General features: G+C 40.3%; 1 protein-coding gene and 1 pseudogene across 4 annotated transcripts in view; both read left to right on the forward strand.

The window, feature by feature from the left end:
* Positions 1 to 23,811, forward strand: part of TTBK2 (tau tubulin kinase 2) — a 182,220-nt gene that overhangs the window by 101,670 nt on the left and 56,739 nt on the right. For all 4 annotated transcript variants that reach the window (XM_003266784.4, XM_030814219.1, XM_030814220.1 and 1 more), the window contains 3 exons: positions 4,670 to 4,735; positions 9,872 to 9,964; positions 10,911 to 11,036. In XM_003266784.4, the coding sequence (XP_003266832.2) occupies positions 4,670 to 4,735; positions 9,872 to 9,964; positions 10,911 to 11,036 (285 nt within the window). The remainder of the gene's footprint in view (positions 1 to 4,669; positions 4,736 to 9,871; positions 9,965 to 10,910; positions 11,037 to 23,811) is intronic.
* LOC115835477 lies at positions 19,124 to 20,892 on the forward strand (annotated as a pseudogene).

Raw genomic sequence — 23,811 nt, forward strand, 5'->3', positions numbered from 1 at the left:
ATGACTTTGTATCAGTCAAAACTCATAGAACTGTGTATATATAAAGTATGAATTTTACTGTAAGTAAATGATGATACCTCAATAATTAAAAGTAAAGCAAATTAAACCTGACTTGAAAATAAATTAAAAAGTTAACAGTGAAATAAATCTCCATTTCACCTCTGCCTGTTCCAAATCTACTCATTTCCTATACTGTCTCTGATTCTTCCCCCTATTCCCTACATTCACCTTTAGGTAGCTGTACTGTTATTAGTTTCTTAATATATTCTTCCAGAATTTCTTTATTCACATACAAATACAAATGAACATTCTTATTTTTCCCTTTTTGATTCAAAAGGTAGCATGATATACATTTTGTACCTTTCTTTTTTCAGTGTATCTAGATGATCTTTCCATGTTGGTATATAGAACTTCCTCATTCTTTTTTTTTTTTTTCTTTTAGACAAAGTCTCACTCTGTCACCCAAGCTGTAGTGGAGTGGCACGATCACAGCTCACTACAGCCATGGCTCAGCAGTCCTCCTACCACATCCTCCTAAATAGATGGGGGATTCTCCCATCTCAGCCTCCCAAGTAGCTGGTAGCTGGGGCTATAGGTGTGTGCCACCATGCCCAGCTAATTCTTTAATTCTTTTTTTTTTTTTTTTCTTAGAGTTGGGGTCTCACTATGATGTTGCCTGGGCTGGTCTTGAACTCCTGGCCTCAAGTGATCCTCCTGCCTTAGACTCCCAAAATTCTGGAATTATAGCCATGAACTACTACTGTGCCCGGCCCCCCCCTTTTTTTTTTTTTTTTTTTTTTTGCAGCTTCAGAGTGTATTCCATTATTTGGGCATACTATAATGTATTTAATCAGTGTCTCCTATTGGCAGACATTTAGGTTGCACAAAATCTTTTGCTATCGCAAACACTGATGGTAGTGACTGACTTTGTACATCCACTATTTTTGCACAAATGCAAGTATATCTGTGAGATAGATTTCCAGAAGTGAAATTATGAGACAAAGTGAATATATGCATTTACAATTTTGATAAATATTGCCGAAATACCATCCATTGAGGAAGTTTCAAGAGATTATTTGTTTCAAGACCCAGTAAAGTGCTGCCTATTCCTAAGACTTGTCCTTCCTCCCTCCTACTGCATGGAACTAATCCTGACCTCTCCCTAGTGTTTATATTTCATTGTGCTTCACTAATGATATTCATTATAATCTGCTTTAAATTGGAATCATTTGCATATGTGGCTGTTTTTCCTCAATTGCGTTTGAGTTGTCTTTACTACATTAAATAAGGTGATTGAATTTCCTTGATCTGACATTATTTCTTTTTCTTATTAGAATTAGATGAGATATGCAAACTGGTATTACTTCTTTGACTATGTCAAGATTTCTCTAAACAGCTGATTTCTCTTTATCTCTATTTCAGCCTTTCTATGGCAGACATAAGGTCAGAGCCAGGCCAGGGAAACTCTTAAGTAGAAAGAGTCTCTTGGGCTTGTCTTGGCTAGAATCCATCAGGGAGAAGTCTAGATGCCCAATCAACTGTGGACTAGGCTGCAGAATGTGATAATAAGTCTGGAGATTTTCATTCTGACAGTTACTGGAATGAAAATAATTGGGCAAAATTACATAACACACAAAAAATTCTATGTTAGCTGAAGGCTCATTGTCAGGTAATGAATAAAAGTACAACCTCTGAAATGTTATTTACCAAAAAAGATTCATAGTAGACTTTCATATGTTCTCTTAGACGTTTTTCTTCTAAAAAGAGAACTCTCCAACCTTAGTTCCATCAATCAAATTGAGAATATTAGGTATTCCTGTTAATCATGATGTCTTAGGAAAATATTGAGATCCACTGACTATGATTGTCAATGAATGGCAGCTAAGAAAATAATGGGGATTTTTTTAAAGATTGCAGGAACTTTTAATTACTGAGACTTGCCATTAAATAGAAAATATTTTAAAATAGTTGTCTTAAAAACCAAACAAAAGTAAAGGGAAAGAGAGTATTTAATGAAGAAAGAAATGAAATAGCTAACTTGATTAAACATAGATTATAAAAATGAGCAAGTGGAGGAAGAACACATAGATTGTTTATCCTATGCAATAACATATGACCAAATTATTCTGGTAAGGATTTTTTTCTTTTCTTTTCTTTTTTTTTTTTTTGAGACAGAGTATCACTCTGTCGCCTGGCTAATTTTTGTATTTTTAGTAGAGATGGGGTTTCACCATGTTGGTCAGGATGGTCTCGATCTCTTGACCTTGTGATCTGCCCACCCCAGCCTCCCAAAGTGCTGGGGTTACAGGCGTGAGCCACTGCACCTGGCCAGGATTTTTAAAATAACATTTACTATCTTTTCTGACTATGAAAGTAATACATGTTAATTGAGAAAAATTTGAGGTTACTTAAGAAAAAAAAAACCCAAAAATTATACTAATGAAAAGTGTGTCTATGATCATTTTCAATTTTGGCAGTTTTCATATTGAGCTACGGTGCCACCCACGAATCGTCAGGGTACTGACTTGATTCTTGTGGAGCAGTAGAATGGAGACAATGTTTGTTTGTTTGTTTTGTTTTTTGGGTTTTTTTTTGAGACAGAGTCTTGCTCTGTCGCCCAGGCTGGAGTGCAGTGGCGCGATCTCCGTTCGCTTTAAGCTCCACCTCCCAGGTTCATGCCATTCTCCTGCCTCTGCCTCCCGAGTAGCTGGGACCACAGGCGCCTGCCACCACACTTGGCTAATTTTTTTGTATTTTTAGTAGAGACGGGGTTTCACTGTGTTAGCCAGGATGGTCTCGATCTTCTGACCTCGTGATCCGCCCGCCTCAGCCTCCCAAAGTGCTGGGATTACAGGCGTGAGCCACCACGCCCAGCCGAATGGAGACAATGTTGAAAGACCTTAGTTAATGCCCGGTTTTATTATTTACTGATTTTTGTGTCCTTAGACAAGTTACATACCTCTCAGAGCCTATATATTTGTAAAATGAGCAAGACAAAGACCTCGCCCTCACAGAGTTTATATTCTATGTACTAAAAGAAGACAGGCAGTAAACAAATTAAAATAGATTAGCCCTATGTGGTGGCACATTCCAGTAGTTCCAGCTACTTGAGAGGCTGAGGCAGGAGGATCACTTGAGCCCAGGAATTTGAGGCTGCTGTGAACTATGATTACACCACTGCACTACAGCCTGGGCTACAGAGCAAGACCTCATCTCTTAAAAAAATTAAAATCTAAACAAATGGGCAATAAACAGAATAAGAATATAAATAAAATTGATTTGGGGTAGTAAAGCTGTTATAAGAAAGAAAGCAGAGTAAAAGAATAGAGTGGCACTACAGATGGGGGGAGCAGTATTTTAGATTAGAATGATTAAGGAAAGTTTCTCTGAGGAGGGACATGTGAGCAGAAGCCTTACAATGGAGTAGAAGAGCTAGCCATTGGAGGGATTCAAGGAGCTGGCATTCCAACTGGAGAGAATTGTGTGCACCTGGAGATGAATTCACAATAGTGACATGTGACCTAGGTGCTTGTTTCTCAAAGTATGATCCCCGGACTGTCATTGGAATCCACTCAAGCCTGTTAGGAATGCAGAATCTCAGTCCCCTTCTCAGAATTGCTAAACCACAACCTGTATTTTTTTTTTTTTTTTTTTTGAGATGGAGTCTCGCTGTCGCCCAGGCTGGAGTGCTGTGGCGCGATCTCGGCTCACTGCAGGCTCCGCCCCCTGGGGTTCACGCCATTCTCTTGGCTCAGCCTCCCGAGTAGCTGGGACTACAGGTGACCACCACCTCGCCTTGCTAATTTTTTGTATTTTTAGTAGAGATGGGGTTTCACCGTGTTAGCCAGGATGGTCTCGATCTCCTGACCTCGTGATCCGCCCACCTCAGCCTCCCAAAGTGCTGGGATTACAGGCGTGAGCCACCGTGCCCAGCCATGTGTGTGCACTGTTTTGAGCTAAAACCAAAATTGGTCATAAAAGAAACCAAGGTAAATCCATTGTGGAAGGAGACAAATGCCAGATCATGAGAAGTCTCATAGGCTAAGTAAAAAGCTTGGACTTTATTCTAAGTTGAGTTCTCTGAGGACTAGGATCATGTATTTTTCATGTTGGTGTTATTTCTAGTATGTGGCACATACTAAGCACCCGATAACTTGAATTTTTAATACATGAATTGCATATGAAGGTAGGGTACAAGTTGCCACCACCTTTGAATTGAGTTTGAATGAAATAGCCAAGATATGAAGAGCTTGGTATCTCAGGTTTACTTAGTGATTCCTCACCATCTAAATATATTTATGTGTATCCAGAACCTGAATACTAATATATATACTATGATACTTACCATGATTATGGGTATATGAAAGCATTTAATGTTTTCTAATATACAGAATTGTATAGATGTCATAAATGCCTCTGTATTTTAAAATGTAGGTAGGAAAAAAACTGGACTGAAAATTAAAATTTTGTCAGCGTTTTTTTTTAAAAGATGTGATTTAGAGATAATCTCTCTAGTTTCTTGTAATTTCATAGTTAAAAGTTAGAAATTAAATAGTATTTTATTGTGACAATAAAGGTCATGTTTCTTCCATTTACTTCATGGTTCAAGTGTGCTGAATGTATTGCTGTTTGAAGCTCATTTATTATTCTTTGCATGGCTTTGTTGTAGCCTCGAGCTGTGGCAGGCTTTCGAGGGACAGTTCGTTATGCATCAATCAACGCACATCGGAACAGGGTAGGTATCCGAACTAGAGTCATATCTGTATAAGTATGCTAAGAGCTTAAATCAGATTGACTTCTTTTTTATTTTATTATTATTTTATATATATATATTTTTTCAAGACAGAGTCTTGCACTGTTGCCCAGGCTGGAGTGCAGTGGCCTGATCTCGGCTCACTGCAACCTCTGCCTCCTGGGTTCAAGTTATTCTCCTGCCTCAGCCTCCCTAGTAGCTGGAATTACAGGTGCCCACCACCACGCCCAGCTAATTTTTTGTATTTTTAGTAGAGAGTGTTTCACTATGTTGGCCAGGCTGGTCTCAAACTCCTGGCCTCATGATCGCCTGCCTCAGCCTCCCAAAGTGAGATTGACTTCTTTATAAAGTACAAAGTTAAGGAAAGTGCTTGAGAGTTGAGGATCCCTTTAATAGCTACAAAGTTGCTTGGAATGTTCGTCCTAATTCATTCTTGTGTGGCACTAATGATAACGGAATTGGTAATACTAATGCACAGTATAGTGTATCGTGGATAATAGATATGTGCAGGTGCTTGGAAAATAAAATTGGATTTGCCAGAAAAGACAGTAGCTAAGTATATTTATGTCTATGGGAAATCTGTGTCCTTAATTAGATATAAGTATTAACAAATTTAATATAGAGGTTTGGGAGGCTGAGGTGGGCAGATCACAAGGTCAGGAGTTCGAGACCAGCCTGGCCAGCATAGTGAAACCCCATCTCTACTAAAAATACAAAAATTAGCTGGGCATGGTGGTATGTGCCTGTAGTCTCAGCTACTCGGGAGGCTGAGGCAAAAGAATCACTTGAACCCGGGAGGTGAAGGTTGTAGTAAGCTGAGATCGTGCCACTGCACTCCAGCCTGGGCAACAGAGCAAGACTCTGTCTCAAAAAAAAAATATGTATGTATATATTTATTTTTTAAATATATATATTTATATATAGAGAATTTAGAAGAGATTGAACATCTCTTCCAAATTTGAGACAGAGCAAGACTGTCTCAAAAAATATATATATATACATTTTTTATATATATGTATATATAGAGAGAAAGAGAATTTGGAAGAGATTGAACATCTGTGTACTATTTCAAGAAATTATTTGGGAATATAATATAATACTATCAATATCTAATGAAATGTGGGAGTCATCATTTTATCTGTAATATGTATCTAATCTGTGATATCCCTCTCCCCACCAAACCTTTTGTTTTCATGAAGATTTCAAGTGCAGACAATTTAAAAATGTTCGTTTTAGTAAATTATCCCTTTCCTCTTGGGTTAAATTTTAAAAATATCTCCCTTCACCCCCTTACTTTGGTCCCTTTGTTCTGTGCTGACTTTTTCCCCTTCATCCCAAACTTTATGAGTAGGAAAACTGGGCATTTTTATGGATTATCAATCCTTTAACTTTTTTAAATGGAGTTGAGAAACTGAGCAAGTGATTCCTTGATAAAATAGGGAGAAAAGTATTTTTTGTTGATTCTTTTCTTTACCTTGTTCCTGTTCTGATAAGCCAAAATGAGAACTTGACCAATATATGATAGGAAGAGTATACTGTGGTCTTAAATGCTGTGCTGCAGTTAATTTGGCTTCTTATGGCGTGATTATAAATTGAAAATAGTAAAGCTATTTTTCTCGGTGTGTAGCACTCTGCCAAGCATTTAAACTCATTTGGTTTGATTCAGTGTTGCTTTATTTTATGATATCTAGTCATTTACTTTGCCTTGAAAAGAAGCTCTCTTCTTTTCCTGGTAGATTCTTATAAAAGTTTAGAAATACTAGGTTTTCCAATTAATTTTATTAAAGAATTATGTCAACATTGGAATCTGTGAAAATACATTATTTTTAAGATAAACATAAGTATTTTCAGAGACTATAATAGCTACATAAGCATTTTCAAAATAGCTAATAGAGATTATGTACTTTTACTGTTTTAATTTAGACAGTGGCGATTTCTTCTAAAAGCCTTTCCAGCACAGTGTCCTCTAACGGTTACTTTGATAACTTGCTTATTTGTTACTCATCTAACCTTGTAGAGGAATTTGATAGTATATAACAGTGGTTCTTAACCCTCTTTTCTGCTGCCAGCACACCTGAGGGGTAGAATGCTTTTACTCAGTAACATAGTTCACGATTGTTAGTTTGTGAGGTGATGCAGGAGTGCAGCTCTTGGAACTTCCAGAGTTGCTTGTCTAATCTTAAAAGGTTTCCCAGCTAATTCTAACATGCTTCTTTTTTCCATACTCTGAAACCCTGATTTGATAATATCTAAAAATAATACACTCTATTTCTCTTTTTCTGGTTCCTTAAACTTTACTTTTTAGAGACAGGGTCTTGTTCTGTTGCCCAGGGTGGAGTGTAGTGGCAGGATCATAGCTTACTATAACCTTGAACTCCTGGGCTCAAGCAATCTTCTCGCTTCAGCCTTCTCAGTAGCTAGGACCACAGGTGCACACCACTGTACCTGGCTAATTTTTTAATTTTTCATATTAACAGTCTTGCTGTGTTGCCCAAGCTGGTCTCAAACTCGTGGCCTCAAGCAGTCTTCTAGCCTTGGCCCCCGAAAGTGCTGGGATTACATGCATGAGCCACCATGCCTTGCCAAATCTTAAAGTTTTAACATAAATAATTCTTAAATAATACAAGGACTTTTAAAAACACTTGAGCCTGGCCAACATGGTGAAACCCCGTATCTACTAAAAATATAAAAATTAGCTGGGTGTGGTGGCGGGCGCCTGTAATCTCTGCTACTAGGGAGGCTGAGGCAGGAGAATTGCTGGAACCTGGGAAGCAGAGGTTGCAGTGAGCTGATAGTGCCCCATTGCACTCCAGCCCTGGCTGACGACAACGAGACTCTGTCTCAAAAAACAAACAAAACAAAAATCAAAACAAAAAAACACTTGAACTCTGTCATACTGTCTTATTGTTGTTTTACATTTTAATTTTGTTAATACTTATCTCAATACTTTGAAAAAATTACTTTCTTCTGCTTCTTGGGTCACTGTTGAGAACCTTTGTCACTTTATTTAATTGTTGTTACATTTTTTTTTTTTTAAGAGACGGAGTCCTGCTCTCTTGCCCTCTCTCGCCCAGGCCGGAGTGCAATGGCATGATCTTGGCTAACTGCAACCTCTGCCTCCCGGGTTCTAGCAATTCTCCTGCCTCAGCCTCCCGAGTAGCTGGGATTACAGGCATACGTTGCCATGCCCAGCTAATTTTTTTTTATTTTTTAATAGAGATGGGGTTTCACCGTGTTGCCCAGGCTGGTCTCGAACTCCTGAGCTCAGGCAATCCACCAGCTTCAGCCTCCCAAAGTGCTAGGATTACAGGTGTAAGCCACCGTGCCCGGCCTTAATTTGTCCTTTTTAAAGTTTTATTTTATTTTTTATTTTTTGGGAGAGTCTTGCTCTGTTGCCCAGGCTGGAGTATACTGGTATGATCTCGGCTCACTGCAGTCTCAACCTCGTGGGCTCAAGCAGTCCTCCCACCTCAGCCTCCTGTGTAGCTGGGACCACAGGCATACACCACCACACCTGGCTAATTTTTGTATTTTTTGTAGAGACGGCACTTTGCCATGTTGCCCAGGCTGGTCTCAAACTCCTGAGCTCAAGCAATTCACCTGTCTTGGCCTCCCAAAGTGCTGGGATTACAGGCATGGAGCAACCATGCCTAACCAATTTGTCCTTTTTATTTGAGTACTTTTGGTATCTTCTCTGTCTTTGGAGTCCTGCATTCAAATGTGCCTAGGTGTGGGTTTTTAAATATTTATCTGTTTGGGATTTGATGTGTTTCCTAACCAAAATGTTCATGTCTTTCCTTGATTCTGGAAGATTCTCATATTCCCTTTTTCCCTTTCTCTTTATACCCTTTTTCCCAGATCACCAAATTGATACTTTAGACTTTCTTAGATTTTCTTATTCTGTCCTTTGTGCTGCCTCTGAAGTTCACTACTGGATTCTCTAATTCTTTGTGTCTCTGTGCTGCATTCTAGATAATTTCTTCAGATCTGTTTTCCAATTGATTTTTTTCTGCTGTGTTTGATCAGCTTTTAAACCTGCCTATTGAGTTTTAAATTTCTATAATTGTGCTTTTTATTTCTAGATGTTCTTTTTAGTCATTTTTCAAATCTGGTTGGGTTTTGGTTGGTTTTTATTGAATATAGTTCTTTTCTGATGACTGATTCCATTTTTCATTTTAACATTTTAAACATTCTTCGTACCCTATAATTCCATTTATGAAATCCTGGGATACTTTTTCTACTGTTTGTAGCTTCTTTTGACATTAGCTTATTAATATACTTTATAAATTTGAATAATGAACATATGTTTGGTGAGGCTTTTTCTATAGCACTTCTATGAGGTCTGAATTCAGGGATGTATTTATCCTGAGAGGATAAATTTGCTTCTGTCATGACTGCAGGGCATGATCACCCAGAAGTTAATTTCAAGTTAATTTCTAGGCTTGGTTTTTCAGACCACATGGGTATATATTTAACCCCCAAATCTAAATGAGGGACAGGCCTGTGGTAACAAGTTCCCAGGACAATTTTTTTTAAACTCATTTTTTTCTTTTGATAGCAGTTCAATTTTACAGAAAACAATTATTACAGTATAATGTGCACACCAAATACTGCAATACGGATGTAACCCTTTTAGGGCCCTAGCTATATGGTGGGGGTGGGGTGTATCTCAATTACAACTCATGTCCTGTGTAGGCCCAAAGCCTTTATGCCTGTCCCCTTCCTGGTTGATAAACTCATGACAGATGCCCCCACAGCAGCCAAAACTTCAGCATCAGCTTGCTTCCCTTATTTCCACCTTTTAAAAAATAGCTTTTAAGAGTTCTCTTTCTTCTAAATGAACACATTAACTAATGGGCTGTTATATTACTTCCAGCATTTCTATGTTTTGGGGTGTCCTTTGTTTCAAAAAGTTTTTCAATTTGTATATTCTGCCATATAGATTGCTATATAGCTATGTAAATTTATATATATATATATTTACCATATAATTATTTGGGAAATAAATTTACATTTTTAGCCTAATAAGGTGAAACAAAATGGTTAGACCTTGAACAATGTAATGTACTCACAAGTAATAGTAATGTTATGTGACTGGATTCTGTTTTGTTTATGAAGGAAATGGGAAGACATGATGACCTTTGGTCCTTATTCTACATGTTGGTGGAGTTTGTGGTTGGTCAGCTGCCCTGGAGAAAAATAAAGGACAAGGTAATTTTGGGAATGGAGATGTCAATTTTGGTAGAAGAAATAAAAATTTCTCCTGAATAAACATTTTTGTTGAAAATATACTTATGTATAAGACTTAAAATCTACAAGCATTTTCACTATATCCCAATATATATATTTTTCTGTGTGAGCTGACATTAGAGATCAAATTAATGTTAGGAGATTTTTCTGTGTACATGGAGAATAGATACTAATTGCTTCTGATTAATTTATAGCCCTCCCTCTTAGCTTTTAATTTTATTAGTTCTCCCCTTTGTTTTTGTAAGTCAAGTAAGCTTTTAGTTTTTGATTGTCACATTATGTTGTTTGATTTAGAAAACTGTAAACACGTGTTGATAAAGAAAAGTAGATCAGATTTAAGATAAATTATTTTGAGATGGGTGCAATGGCTCACATCTATGATCCTAGCACCTTGGGAGACTGAGGCAAGAGGATCACTTGAGCCCAAAAATTCGAGACCAGGCTGGATAACATAGCGAGACCCCCATCTTTACAAAAAACTTTTAAAAATTACCTGGGCATGGTGGCATGTACCTATAGTCCCAGCTACTTGGGAAGCTGAGGCAGGAGGATCACTTGAGTCTCAAAGGTCGAGGCTGCAGTGAGTTGTGATCATGCCATTGTACTTCAGCCTGGGTGACAGAGCAAGACCCTGTCTCAGAAAACTAAATAAATAAATTACTTATTTTGGGGACTATCAATACACTGATGCAGAACTCTGTGCTACTTGTTTGGTTCTGCATTATAGTTTTTTTCCGCTTTAAAACACTGTACATTAAGCTGTTAGTAAGAGCTCAGTTCTTGCTTTATACTTAATTACCCACTATCTCATTCCCTAGTACATACCCTTGAGGCGGTTACTGAGGGGCTCTTAATGCCTAACCGCCAAGAGAAATTGACTGTAGCTCTTTTTCTCTTTACTTCCCAGGAGCAAGTAGGATCTATTAAGGAGAGATATGACCACAGGCTCATGTTGAAACATCTCCCACCAGAATTCAGCATCTTTCTAGACCATATCTCTTCTTTGGATTATTTTACAAAACCAGACTACCAGGTAACCATCTTTGTGAGTTCTGTGGGTTAGTTATTTTCTCTCTTAGTCTCTGCTTTCACTCATTGTAGCTTTGAAGGTGTTATAAATGAGTAGGGGAGGTCCTTAGAATAAGACTGTTTTAATACATCCTGAGAAACATGGTGAAATTAACTTATGATGAGAGTGTCAGTGTGTGTGTTTTGTGTTTCATCCCTCTGGATAGACTTAACTTCATTAGAGTTTTAGGTTTATTCATCTTGTGACAGATTTTACTGTTCCTGCATGATTCATTTGGCATATAGAACTGCTGATAGTTGAAATTATGTAAATTCTATAGCTAATTTGTTGATTAGAAGGAAATGTCGAACTAGGTAATGCATCTGTCAAGGGCTTTAGGGCAGCATATCATATGTTAATATGCTATGGGACAGCGGTCAGTGAAAATTGGCTCCATTTTGTCTGTGGTCAGAGAATCATTTCCTTAAAGCATCAGTTAATGAGCCTTAGAAGGGTCTACTAGGTTTACTACAAATTGCATCCCTAACCCCAACCAGCGGTATTTCAGAAGATTCTGTTGCTCTCAGGGAGAATTTGGTCAGGGCTTAATACCAAATAATTGCTACCACTGAAAACATAAATGCGGCTACACATAGATTAATAAGAATATGTATTAGTATATCATTCTTAGTTACAAAGGACAACACATAGACTTTACTGCACGTTCATGGTAGTTAAATTCTACGGTGTTGTCAGTGTTGTGCAGTCAAAAGACTAAGAAGTATCTATAGCACAGTAAATGTATTTGCATATACTAATTATTTATCTGTGAAATTGCTGCTTTTGTATAAGATACAAACAGGATATAAAGCAAAGAGGCAACATACAGCCTTGAGTCCTTAGAGACCTTAAATGGGTGAGCTTGTCTTCTCATGCATATGCCAATTTGTATTGTAAACAATAGGGACTGTCTAACAAATTGAGAAAATACACTGTGTGTGAGTTGTTTTGGAATGTGTTCTTATATTTGTCTTTTGTATGTATTTTCTGAAATGTATAGAGTTCACATTACTTAAAGCAATGAAATTATACCTGTAAGACTAGATTCAAGAGGAGGTGAAAAATGTTCCAACTTTCCCATCTTGAGTGCTAATAGTTTCTTATTGACAAAATTTGTTTAGGGGAATTTAGGACAGTAAAAAACTTTGATCACATTCTCTTCTTAAACCTATATCTAAAGAAGACTATCATATTTACAGCTAAAGTTTGAAACTTCATGATTATTTTAAACTAACAAATTATTGTTCTCGAGTTTTTCAGTTGGACATTCTCCTAGGGGCTTTTCTATCACTTAATAACAAAACAAAGTATGGTAATTTTCCACTTTTGAAAGAAAAAGAACAGGCATAACATTACTTTGTTTCACAGATTCTGTAAATAATCCAGCTCTTTCCTGCTCTGATCTTTCATAAGCAGTGAGTGAGAACAGAGGGCAGGTGGACAGGAGAAGGATAATTGAAAAAAGATGTTATGTAAGTGATGGGTGTGTTCTAATGACTAGTATCAATGTGACATCAGGTTTCAAAAGCCTGAGCTTTGCAGCTTCTGCCTCTTGTTTCTCTACTGAGTCTTCATCTTGAGAAAAATAACTACTTTTAATCTGAATGGTCTCGTGAACTCATGCTGTCCCTGTGATTAATTTTATAGTTTGAGATTCATTCCTAAATTTGATTTTACTTACTGTTCTTTCAAGATTTTATTTTGTTTATTTAAAAAAATTTTTTGAGACAGGGTCTTGCTCTGTCAGCAAGGCTAGAGTGCAATTGGTGCAATCATGGCTCACTGCAGCTTCAACCTCCAAGACTCAAGTGATTCTCCCACTTTAGCCTCCTGAGTAGCTTGATCTACAAGTGTGCACCATGCCCGGCTTTTTTTTTTTTTTTAAAGCAGAGATGAGGTTTCCCTATGTTGCCCAAGCAGGTCTCGAACTCCTGGCCTCAAGCAATCCTTCTGCCTTGTCCTCCCAAAGTGCTGAGATAACCAGCATGAAGCCACCATACCTGGTCTTTTCTTTCAAAATTTTAGATTTCTCATGGGACAACCAATAAAGTTAAAAAAACCAATAAACCTCCTCCAGCAACAAGCAAAAAGCATGCTTCCCTAGCTACATCAAAGGTCAAATAGCAATGATATGTTTCCAGCTTTGTCTATTCTGAGCTAAGACCAAAGTCAGTTTTTTTGTTATAATCAAAGTGTTAAATGATGCAGTTTTACAGAGCCACTTTCACTTTGTGTATATTTTATAAATCTTTAAAAATTAGAATATCTTGCCATAGAATATTATTACTTCAACACGTTGCACATGGCCAACACCTCATCCAACAGCTGCTGCTGTTCACTCTGACATCAGGTGTGGACCTAGAGAGAATAGCTATTTTGTTTTCTACCAGGAATCTTTTATGTGTCTCTCACTTTACAATAAAGGCCGAAATTTGCTTTTGAGAAGTATTATATTATTTTGGGAAATTACATCAAGTTTATCTGTACTTAGTATTTATGTATGAGTCTGTTTTCCTAACTAGCTTTTAAATCCTGGAGAAATAGCCATGTCTTATTTTTTTAACCCCATATTACACCTGGCACCTAAATTTTCAACAAATGTTAGGTAAATTTAATTAAGTCTTTACTTTGGACCGACAGTCTCCTACACAGAGAATACAAGAAAAATTAACCCTATAAGTGCATAAATACTGTTTTCTGTCTGTTAAAATAAATGTGAAGATATCAGAATTATAAACAAGATTAAAGCAGATATGTTCCTATAAATATTGTTTTGTTAGATTCTGAGTATTGTAACAACTACAAGAGACAGAGTGGGCCAAGCGCAGTGGTTCATGCTTGTAATCTCAGCACCTTGGGCAATTGAAGCAGGAGTATCACTTGAGGCCAGGAGTTTGAGACCAGCCTGGGCAACATAGTAACACCCTGTTTCTACAAAAAACAAAACAACAACAACAACAACAAACAAAAAAAAAGCCAGGTGTGGTGGCATGCACCTGTAGTCCCGGCTACTTGGGAGACTGAGATGGGAGGGTTACTTGAGTGAATCAAGGCTGCAGTGAGCCATAATTGTGCCACTGCACTCCAGCCTGAGTGACAGAGTGAGACTCCATCTCAAAAATAATAATAATAATTAATAGGATCACATGATCCTGATAACACAAATATCTTTATTAGAGTGTTCAAATTTGTTAAGCATCACGTAGCAAGTTGAGAAGACTAATGAAATCCATAAATATACACACTGTTGGTGAGCCTGAAACTAAAATGTGTATCTCAACCAGTTCACCCACTGCTACAGCGTTGCTAATATCAGAGGATAGGATAGAGAGGAAATGCAAAGCTAAGCAAGCTTCATTAATCTTCTTAATATACTTTCTGGGTTTAGGAATGGGACTATTTAAATGTAGATTACATCAAAATGTAATAGGTTTGCCTCTTGCTTTGGGGGACATAGAGCAGTTGTAGGATCCTCTGACTCTGATAACATCTGAATTAAATTTTTCTGAGGGCATAGATGCTACAAGGTTGAGCTGAAAACAAGGAGGAACCTCCGATCAAATAGAGTGGTCAAGGAAGGTCTCTTTCTAAAGCTACCATGTAAGGCCCAGGGGTGTCCAATCTTTTGGCTTCACTGGGCCACATTGGAAGAAGAAGAATTGTCTTGGGCTGCACATAAAATACACTAACAGTAATGATAGCTGATGAGCCAAAAAAAAAAAAAATCGCAAAAAAATCTCATAATGTTTTAAGAAAGTTTACAAATTTGTGTTGGGCCACATTCAAAGCCGTCCTGGGTTACAGGTTGGAGAAGCTTGATTGTAAGCCAAGCCCCAAAAGATGGGATTGTGTTGGCCATGTGAAGAGCAAAAATAAGAGGTAGAATGTTACAAGCCAAGGGAAGAACATGTACATGCATGGGCCCTAATGTGAGAAAGGACTGAAAGAAGACAAGTATGGTCAGACAATAAATAAGGAGAGAGAACAGGTTGAGGTGAGGTTGGAAAGAGTCAGAAACCAGATAATGCAGGGCCTTGTAGGCCTTTTTAAGGAGTTTGGATTTTTATTCTAAGTACAACACAAAGTGCTGGAAGTGTTATAAACAGGAGCATGGTGATCCAATTTGTGCTTTAAGAGGATTACTTTTGCAGTTATGTGCATCCAAATGAAACAAAGGAGAATCAGAGACTAGTTGGGAAGGTACTGAGATAAGCTGAGCTGTGCCTTGGAAAGAAATAAATATTTTTAAATCGGTGTCTTTTTTTTTTTTTTTTTTTTTTGAGACATAGTCTTGCTCTGTTGCCCAGGCTGGAGTGCAGTGGTGTGATCTCGGCTCACTGCAACCTCTGCCTCCTGGGTTCAAGTGATTCTCTGCCTCAGCCTCCCAAGTAGCTGGGACCACAGGCACATGCCACCACGCCTAGCCAATTTTTGTATTTTTTGTAGAGACAGGGTTTCACCATGTTGGCCAGGCTGGTCTCAAACTCCTAGCCTAAAGTGATCCACCCACCTTGGCCTCCCAAAGTGCTGGGATTACAGGCATGAGCCACCATACCTGGCCTAAAAATCAGTGTCTTAACACCATAAAGGTTCTTGATCATATAATACATTAGTCAAGTTGTACAGCTCTCCTAGGCAACTCTTAAGAGTAACTTGAAAATCCAGGCTCTGCCCATATATTGACACTGCTGTCTTTAATACATGGCCTTTTACTATTATCAGGAAAGGGAATAGTGTGGATGATGGCTTAGGGGTTTTACAGCCAGGCCTGGAAGTGATCTACAACACTGGTGTATGCCCAGTAGTCAGAACTCAATCACGCTGGCCCAATTCTAACTGCAGGGGAGGCTAGGAGGTAGAGTATTCCCTTGTGGCCAGGAGGCAAGATGATGATGGCCTTGACTTGAGAGAAGTAGTAGAGATGGAGGGAAATGGGTGAATTCTTGCCTCTGCCCCATTACACCTTATCTCCTTTCATTCCCCATTGTACTTATATGATCTAGTCATATTAGACCCCTTAATGCAGTCAAATGAGACTGCCAGCTCTTCTCCCAGTGTGCCCTGCCTGGAATGTGCCTCTGTTTCATAACACTGCTTGTCTTGTGAAATTGAAAGCCCAACTCAGATGTCAGTTTCTCTGCAGCCTCCTCTGATTCCTTCCATTCCTTCCATATTCCATAGTGGAGTAATTTCTTCTGTTCAACTCTTAGAGCAGCAGTACTTTGTTTTGTCTCTTTATTATATAAGCTCCTTAAGAGCCAGGGCCTTCCTTGCACATTTATCTCAATTTTCTCAAGAACATAGCACAATGATAGGCATTTAATAAAAGTGAAAAATTTAATTAAATCTGCTTGATTATTGCTTCTGTTGAATGTAAACCACCCAAAGACAGGACTGTGTTTTGTTAACATTTGTATTCCCAGCACCCAGGACAGTAGGCAGTCAATGTATGTCTGAAACAAGGAGTGGATATTTGATGTAGCTATGGAATACAATAGGGTCACACTATGTTTACATGACTCACTTAAATTCAGCTGTGTGTTCAGGAGGTAGAAAAATCTTAACATCTGTGATTCTGCCTGCCCTTTGGCTTAGTCATGCCTTATGGTGAGGGTAATGATTTAGTGCCCTCATGCATCTGCTATTCTCTCAGTCTTCTCATTGACAGCAGTTCAGTGGCCCCAAATCAGGCTGCACCAGTATGAGTCCAATAGTTGAAAGCAAAGTACTTTTTTGGTACAAATGTGACTGCTGTCTGCAGCCAGCTTACTTTATTCACATTCATCTGAGGAAAAGACATCTATTCTAGAGCTGGAAGAAAAACTGGTTCTGTTGCACCTATTGAGAAATGGTAGTATTCTGTACTTTATGGACATTTTAAGGCACTTTCAAGAATAATTTCAACTATATGCTGTTTTTACCTTGCCTGCTGACTGGCTGTAACTCTTCTTTAGTAGAAATGGCACCGTACTTAAAAGACCTGTTTAAATTGATGCTTTGCCACACACCGTTTGGATAACCTTTCTAGATCTCAGTTTTGTAGTCTGTGAAATGGTGGAAATACTGACTTCACAGCATTATTGTTAAGATTTTTTTTTTTTTTTTTGAGACAGAGTTTCGCTCTTGTCACCCAGGCTGGAGTGCAATGGCGTGATCTCAGCTCACTGCAACCTCTACCTCCTGGGTTCAAGCAATTCTGCCTCAGCCTCCCAAGTAGCTAGGATTACAGGCATGTGCTACCACGCCCAGCTAATTTTGTATTTTTAGTAGAGATGGGGTTTCACTATGTTGGTCAGGCTGGTCTCGAACTCCTGACCTCAGGTAATCTGCCCACCTCGGCCTCCCAAAGTGCTGGGATTACAGGTGTGAGCCATGGCAGCTGGCCATCGTTAATATTTTTAATGAGGTAATTATGGGAATAATTTGTAACTTTTAAAGTATCATGTAAATGTAAGAAATGTAAGTGGTTTTACATGTACCACAGTGATACTGCATTTGCTTATAATCATCTCTCTCTCTTTCTCTTTTTTTTTTTTTTCTCTCCTGGCTGGAGTACAATGGTACAATTTTGCCTCACTGAAACCTCCACCTCCCAGGTTAAAGCAGTCCTCTCATCTCAGCCTCCCAAGTAGCTAGGACCACAGGCGTGCACCACCACATCTGGCTAATTTTTATATTTTTAGTAGAGATGGGGTTTCACCACGTTGGCCAGGTCTCGAACTCCTGACCTCAGGTGATTGGCCCACCTTGGCCTACCAAAGTGCTGGGATTACAGATGTGAACCACCGCACCCTGCCTAAAATCATCTCATTTTTCTTCACTCAGCATTACCTTCTATGTTAATAGAACTTCTTTTATTGCCTGTTTGCTGCTTTGTCCTGTCATAGCAATAAGAAAATGTTGTTTACCTTTGTTATTGGCCTTGTGAGGAGGCACTGAAAAGCCTTAGTGTACTATATTTCCAGGCAGTTTACCATTTGGACTGACTGAGCCCCTGAAAGGGAAGACTGATATCAGCCAGCACTTTTGGCTGAGTAAGTGACCATGCTGCCTTACCCTGCCTCAGGTCCTGGGGCAGCCAACCATGAGGGGCACTTCTGAATCTCCAGTATCTTGATATACAGTCATGCGCCACATAATGATATTTCAGTCAATGATGGACTGCATATACGACAGTGGTCCCATAAGCTTATAATACTGTGTTTTTACTATACCTTTTCTATGTTTAGATACGTTTACATACACAAATACTTACCATTGCATTACAATTGCCTACAGTATTCAGTACAATAACATGCTACACAGATAGGTAGCCTAGTAGCAATAGGCTATACTATATATAGCCTAGGTGTGTAATAGGCTATACCATCTAGCTTTGTGTAAGTACATGTATTAGGGTTCTCTAGAGAGACAGAACTAATGGAATAGATATATATATAAAGGGGAATTTAGTAAGTATTAACTCACATGATCACAGGGCCCCACAATAGGCCGTCTGCAGGCTGAGGGGCAGGGAGAGCCAGTCCAAGTCCCAAAACTGAAGAACTTGGAGTCTGATGTTGGAGGACAGGAAGTATCCAGCATGGGAGAAACATGTAGGCTGGGAGGCTAGGCCAGCCTCACATTTTCACATTTTTCTGCCTGCTTTATATTCACTGGCATCTGATTAGATGGTGCCCACCAGATTAAGGGTGGGTCTGCCTTCCCAAGCCCACTGACTCAAATGTTAATCTCCTATGGCAGCACCCTCACAGACACACCCAGGATCAATACTTTGATCCTTCAATCTAGTCAAGTTGACACTCAGTATTAACCATCACAGTACACTCTATGATGCTTGCACAATGAAATGCCTGTCAACACATTTCTCAGAATGTATCCCCGTTGCTATGTGACACCCGACTTAATGGTGAAAACAGGTAAAGGTTGCAGCTTCTTCAACTCATTCTCTTTATTTTAATTTTAATTTAATTTTATTTTATTTATGTTATGTTATGTCGTGTTGCGTCATGTCGTGTCATGTCATGTCATGTTATGTTATGTTATGTTATTTTTGCTAGTTTGTTAGAGGATGGGTGCAGTTAAATTTTTTTCTTTACCAATGTTGCTAAAATCCCCAAGAAGAGCAGAGAAGTAAAGACTGTGTGCAGACCAAGAAGCAGCTTCTCCACTCCTTCTGGGATTCCTTCTGGTTTGGCCCGCCTGCCTCCACTCCTGCCTCCACCATGCCCATCAGGGTGACCCAGAAGTCCTACAAGGTATCCACCTCTGGCCCCCAGGCCTTCAACAGCCTCTCCTACACGAGTGGGCCTGGTGCCTGCATCAGCTCCTTGAGCTTCTTCCGAATGGGCAGTAGCAGCTTCTGGGGTGGCCTGAGTGCAGAATATGGTGGGGCCGGTGGGGCCAGTGGAGGAATCACTGCTGTCACTGTCAACCAAAGCCTGCTGAGCCCTCTTAACCTGGAGGTGGACCTCAACATCCAGGCGGTGCGCACCCAGGAGGAGAAGCAGATCAAGACCCTCAACAACAAGTTTGCCTCTTTCATAGACAAGGTACGGTTCCTGGAGCAGCAGAACAAGATGCTGGAGACCAAGTGGAGCCTTGTGCAGCAGCAAAAGATGGCTCGGAGCAACATGGACAACATGTTCGAGAGCTACATCAACAGCCTTAGGTGGCAGCGGAGACTCTGGGCCAGGAGAAACTGAAGCTGGAGGCGGAGCTTGGCAGCATGCACAGGCTGGTGGAGGACTTCAGGAACAAGTATGAGGATGAGATCAGTAAGTGTACAGAGATGGAGAATGAATTTGTGCTCATCAAGGAGGATGTGGGTGAAGCTTACATGAACAAGATGGAGCTGAAGTCTCCCCTGAAAGGGCTGACTGCCGAGATCAGCTTCTTCAGGCAGCTGTATGAAGAGGAGATCAGGAGCTGCAGTACCAGATCTCGGATACATCTGTGGTGCTGTTCATGGACAACAGCCGCTTCCTGGACATGGGCAGCATCATCCCTGAGGTCAAGAGGCAGTACGAGGAGATTGCCAACCGCAGCCGGGCTGAGGCTGAGAGCATGTACTAGATTAAGTATAAGGAGCTGCAGACGCTGGGTCGGAAGCATGGGGATGACCTGTGGCGTGCAAAGACTGAGATCTCCTAGATGAACCGGAACATCAGCGGGCTCCAAGCTGAGACTGAGGGTCTTAAAGGCCAGCGGGCTTCCCTGGAGGCCGCCACGCAGATACCAAGCAGCGTGGGGAGCTGGCCATTAAGGATGCCGACGCCAAGCTGTCTGAGCTGGAGGCTGCCCTGCAGCTAGCCAGTCAAGACATGGCGCAGCAGCTGCATGAGTACCAGGAGCTGATGAAGGTCAAGCTGGCCCTGGATATCAAGATCGCCACCTACAGGAAGCTGTTGGAGGGTGAGGAGAGCTGGCTGGAGTCTGGGATGCAGAACATGAGTATCCATATGAAGACCACCAGCAGCTATGCAGGTGGTCAGAGCTTGGCCTATGGGGGCCTCACAAGCCCTGGCCTCAGCTAAGGCCTGGGCTCCAGCTTTGGCTCTGGCATGGGCTCCAGCTTCTTCAGCCGCACCAGCTCCTCCAGGGCCGTGGTCATGAAGAAGATCGAAACCCGTGATGGGAAGCTGGTGTCTGAGTCCTCCGACGTCCTGCCAAAGTGAAGCCCCTCCCAGCCTGCCCCTCCTGCGGCTGCCACAGAGCCTAGGAGGGAGGCCACTGTGCAGGGGAACACAGGGAACGGGAGACCCACCTGAGGCTCAGCCCTAGCCCTCAGCCCATCCGCGAGAGAGTTTACTACCTGGGGATCCCCCTTGCCCATGCCTCCAGCTGCAAAGCAATTCAATTGCTTTTTTTTTTTTCCCAAAATGAAACCTCGGCTAGCTCTGCCAAAAAAAAAAAAAAAAAAAAAAAGACTGTATGCATTTCTTTCCCTCTATTGCATCTACTTATTACTGAAGTGGGGCAATTTCTTTTGCAGTAAATAATCTGCCCTTCAATCAGCCAAGCCAACATTGCCATTGTGCTCTCCTGCTTAAGTGCTTTATTGATCCACTAATTTACCATTTATTAACTGAGAATTCAGGAATCAGGATTCTTAGTGAGTTCTTAATATCACCTTATAAATAATTCTTGGTTTTGCAAAAGCTGGACTTGGTCTACACTCTCTTTGAAAGGGCAAACTGGGATTTCATATGGAGGTAAATATGATACAGTTATTTATTGCATTTTGTGCCAAGGATAAGAGGAGTGCTTCCCTAAGGCATTGTGTGTATGTCAGATGACTTATTGCCATAAAGAATAAGGGTATTTTAGGTAGTAGGAGCTGGCACCAAGCATCTATGTAAGCTGCATATAGGTATATAGTCGATTTATTTTAGAATAATATATTTTTGTTGGTTAATTTTTTCTAGTTATTAAAAGTAATATGTGGTCATTATAAAAGTTTTAGAATTACAGAAAAATTAAAAATCCAGATTACTCAGAATCTCATCCTGACATAATAATTGACTTTTATTATTTATTTATTTATTTTGAGACGGGGTCTCACTCTGTCGCCCAGGCTGGAGTGCAGTGGTGTGATCTTGGCTCACTACAAACCCTGCCTCCCCGGGCTCAAGTAATCCTCCCACCTCAGCCTCCCAAGTAGCTGAGACCAGAAGTGTACACCACCACACCTGGCTAATTTTATGTATTTTTGGTAGAGATAGGGTTTCACCATGTTGCCTAGGCTGTAATTGACTTTTATTACTTTGTATCTTGAATAATTTGCTTTTGAAAAATCATTGTATTGAATATCCCATCAGATTTAAAATGGACTGCTTCTTATTCATAAGTGCAAGTAGAAGAGGGATTGACACAAATAATCCACACAGCGGCCAAATAAAAAGTAATGCAGGGCCGGGCGCAGTGGCTTATGCCTGTAATCCCAGCACTTTGAGAGGCCGAGACAGGAGGATCACTTGAGGTCAGGAGTTCAAGACCAGCCTGGCCAACATGGCAACACCCTGTCTCTACTAAAAGTACAAAAAAATTTAGCCGGGCATGGGGGCACATGTCTATAGTCTCAGCTGCTTGGGAAGTGAGGCGGGAGAATCTCTTGAACCCAGGAGGCAGAGGTTGCAGTGAGCCGAGATCACACCACTGCACTCCAGCCTGGGCAACAGAGTGAGACTCCATCTCAAAAACAAACAAACAAAAAAAAGTAATACAGGTTGAATATACCTCATTTGAAGTGTTTTGGATTTCAGATTGTTTGTTTGTTTGTTTGTTTTTTGAGACGGAGTCTCACTCTGTTGCCCAGGCTGGAGTGCAGCGGCATGATCTCTGCTCACTGCAAGCTCTGTGTCCCAGGTTCACACCATTTTCCTGCCTCAGCCTCCCGAGTAGCTGGGACTACAGGCGCCCACCACCACGTCTGGCTAATTTTTTGTATTTTTAGTAGAGATGGGGTTTCACTGTGTTAGCGAGGATGGTCTCGATCTCCTGACCTTGTGATCCACCCGCCTCGGCCCCCCAAAGTGCTGGAATTATAGGTGTGAGCCACCGCTCCTGGTGGAGTTCAGATTTTTTAGGATTTTGTAATATTTTGCATTATATTGGTTGAGCAACCCAAATCGAAAATCCGAAATGCCCCAGTGAGCATTTCATTTGAGCATCACGTCAGCACCCAAAATTGTGTTTTGGAATATTTTGGATTTTCTATTTTCAGATTTGGGATGCTCAACCTGCGTAGCATTTTTGCCTGTTGATTACCTTCTTCAAGTTCTCCCTCCTCTTCACACAACTTCCCCTTCACTTAACTGCCTCCCTTCCCTACATCCATTTACAGAAGATTCACCTTCCCGAAGATGATTGCTTCTGGTGTTTCTCACACTGTTTCACCAGTTACTCCTCTGGCAGCCAAGTATAAGCATATTTCTCAAGAAGTCTGGGAATAGCCTTACAGTGTCAACCATAAGTCCAAAATTTCTTTGTATTCTCCTGATTTATCTTAAAGGTTCATTTAAATTTTGCCTTCCAACTTCTTTGTGTTCATTGTATTATAAAATATTGTAATAAATGTCATACATCTGTGTAAAATACTCCAGGAAGCTGTGCCACATTGTCAAATGACTTTAAATTCTCTCTGGCATATGGCTGCATCCCCTGGGGGTACATGTTACCCTAGTTTGAGAAACTTAGACTCTAAATGTAGATGAATTTATATTTTCTAAGAATGTATTATTAAGTAAAATAAGGAGTGAGATGTATACTAGATTTTCAGAGATTACCAATGAAGAGATATGGGACATGCCTTTTAGAGGGAAGCGTTGGAATCATTTGGAAGATTTTTTTCAGATTTTTCCCTTCTCCCTTTCCAGTTTGAGAATTACTGCCACAGTGAGTCCCTGTTCTGATGGGAAAATGCTTTGTTCCCCAATGACATTGGGATATAAAAAGGAATGAGAGGCCGGGCATGGTGTCTCATGCCTATAATCCCAGCACTTAGGGAGGCCGAGGCGGGCGGATCACCTGAGGTCAGGAATTTCAGACCATCCTGGCCAACATGGTGAAACCCCGTCTCTACTAAAGATACAAAAATTAGCTGGGCATGGTGGCGTGTGCTTGTAGTCCCAGCTACACAGGAGGCTGAGGCAGGAGAGGCGCTTGAACCCGGGAGGCGAAGGTTGCAGTGAGCCGAGATCGCACCATTGCACTCCAGCCTGGGCAAGAAAGTGAGACT

Source organism: Nomascus leucogenys, chromosome 6 (assembly GCF_006542625.1).
Source record: "Nomascus leucogenys isolate Asia chromosome 6, Asia_NLE_v1, whole genome shotgun sequence".
Classification (NCBI taxonomy): Eukaryota; Metazoa; Chordata; class Mammalia; order Primates; family Hylobatidae; genus Nomascus; species Nomascus leucogenys.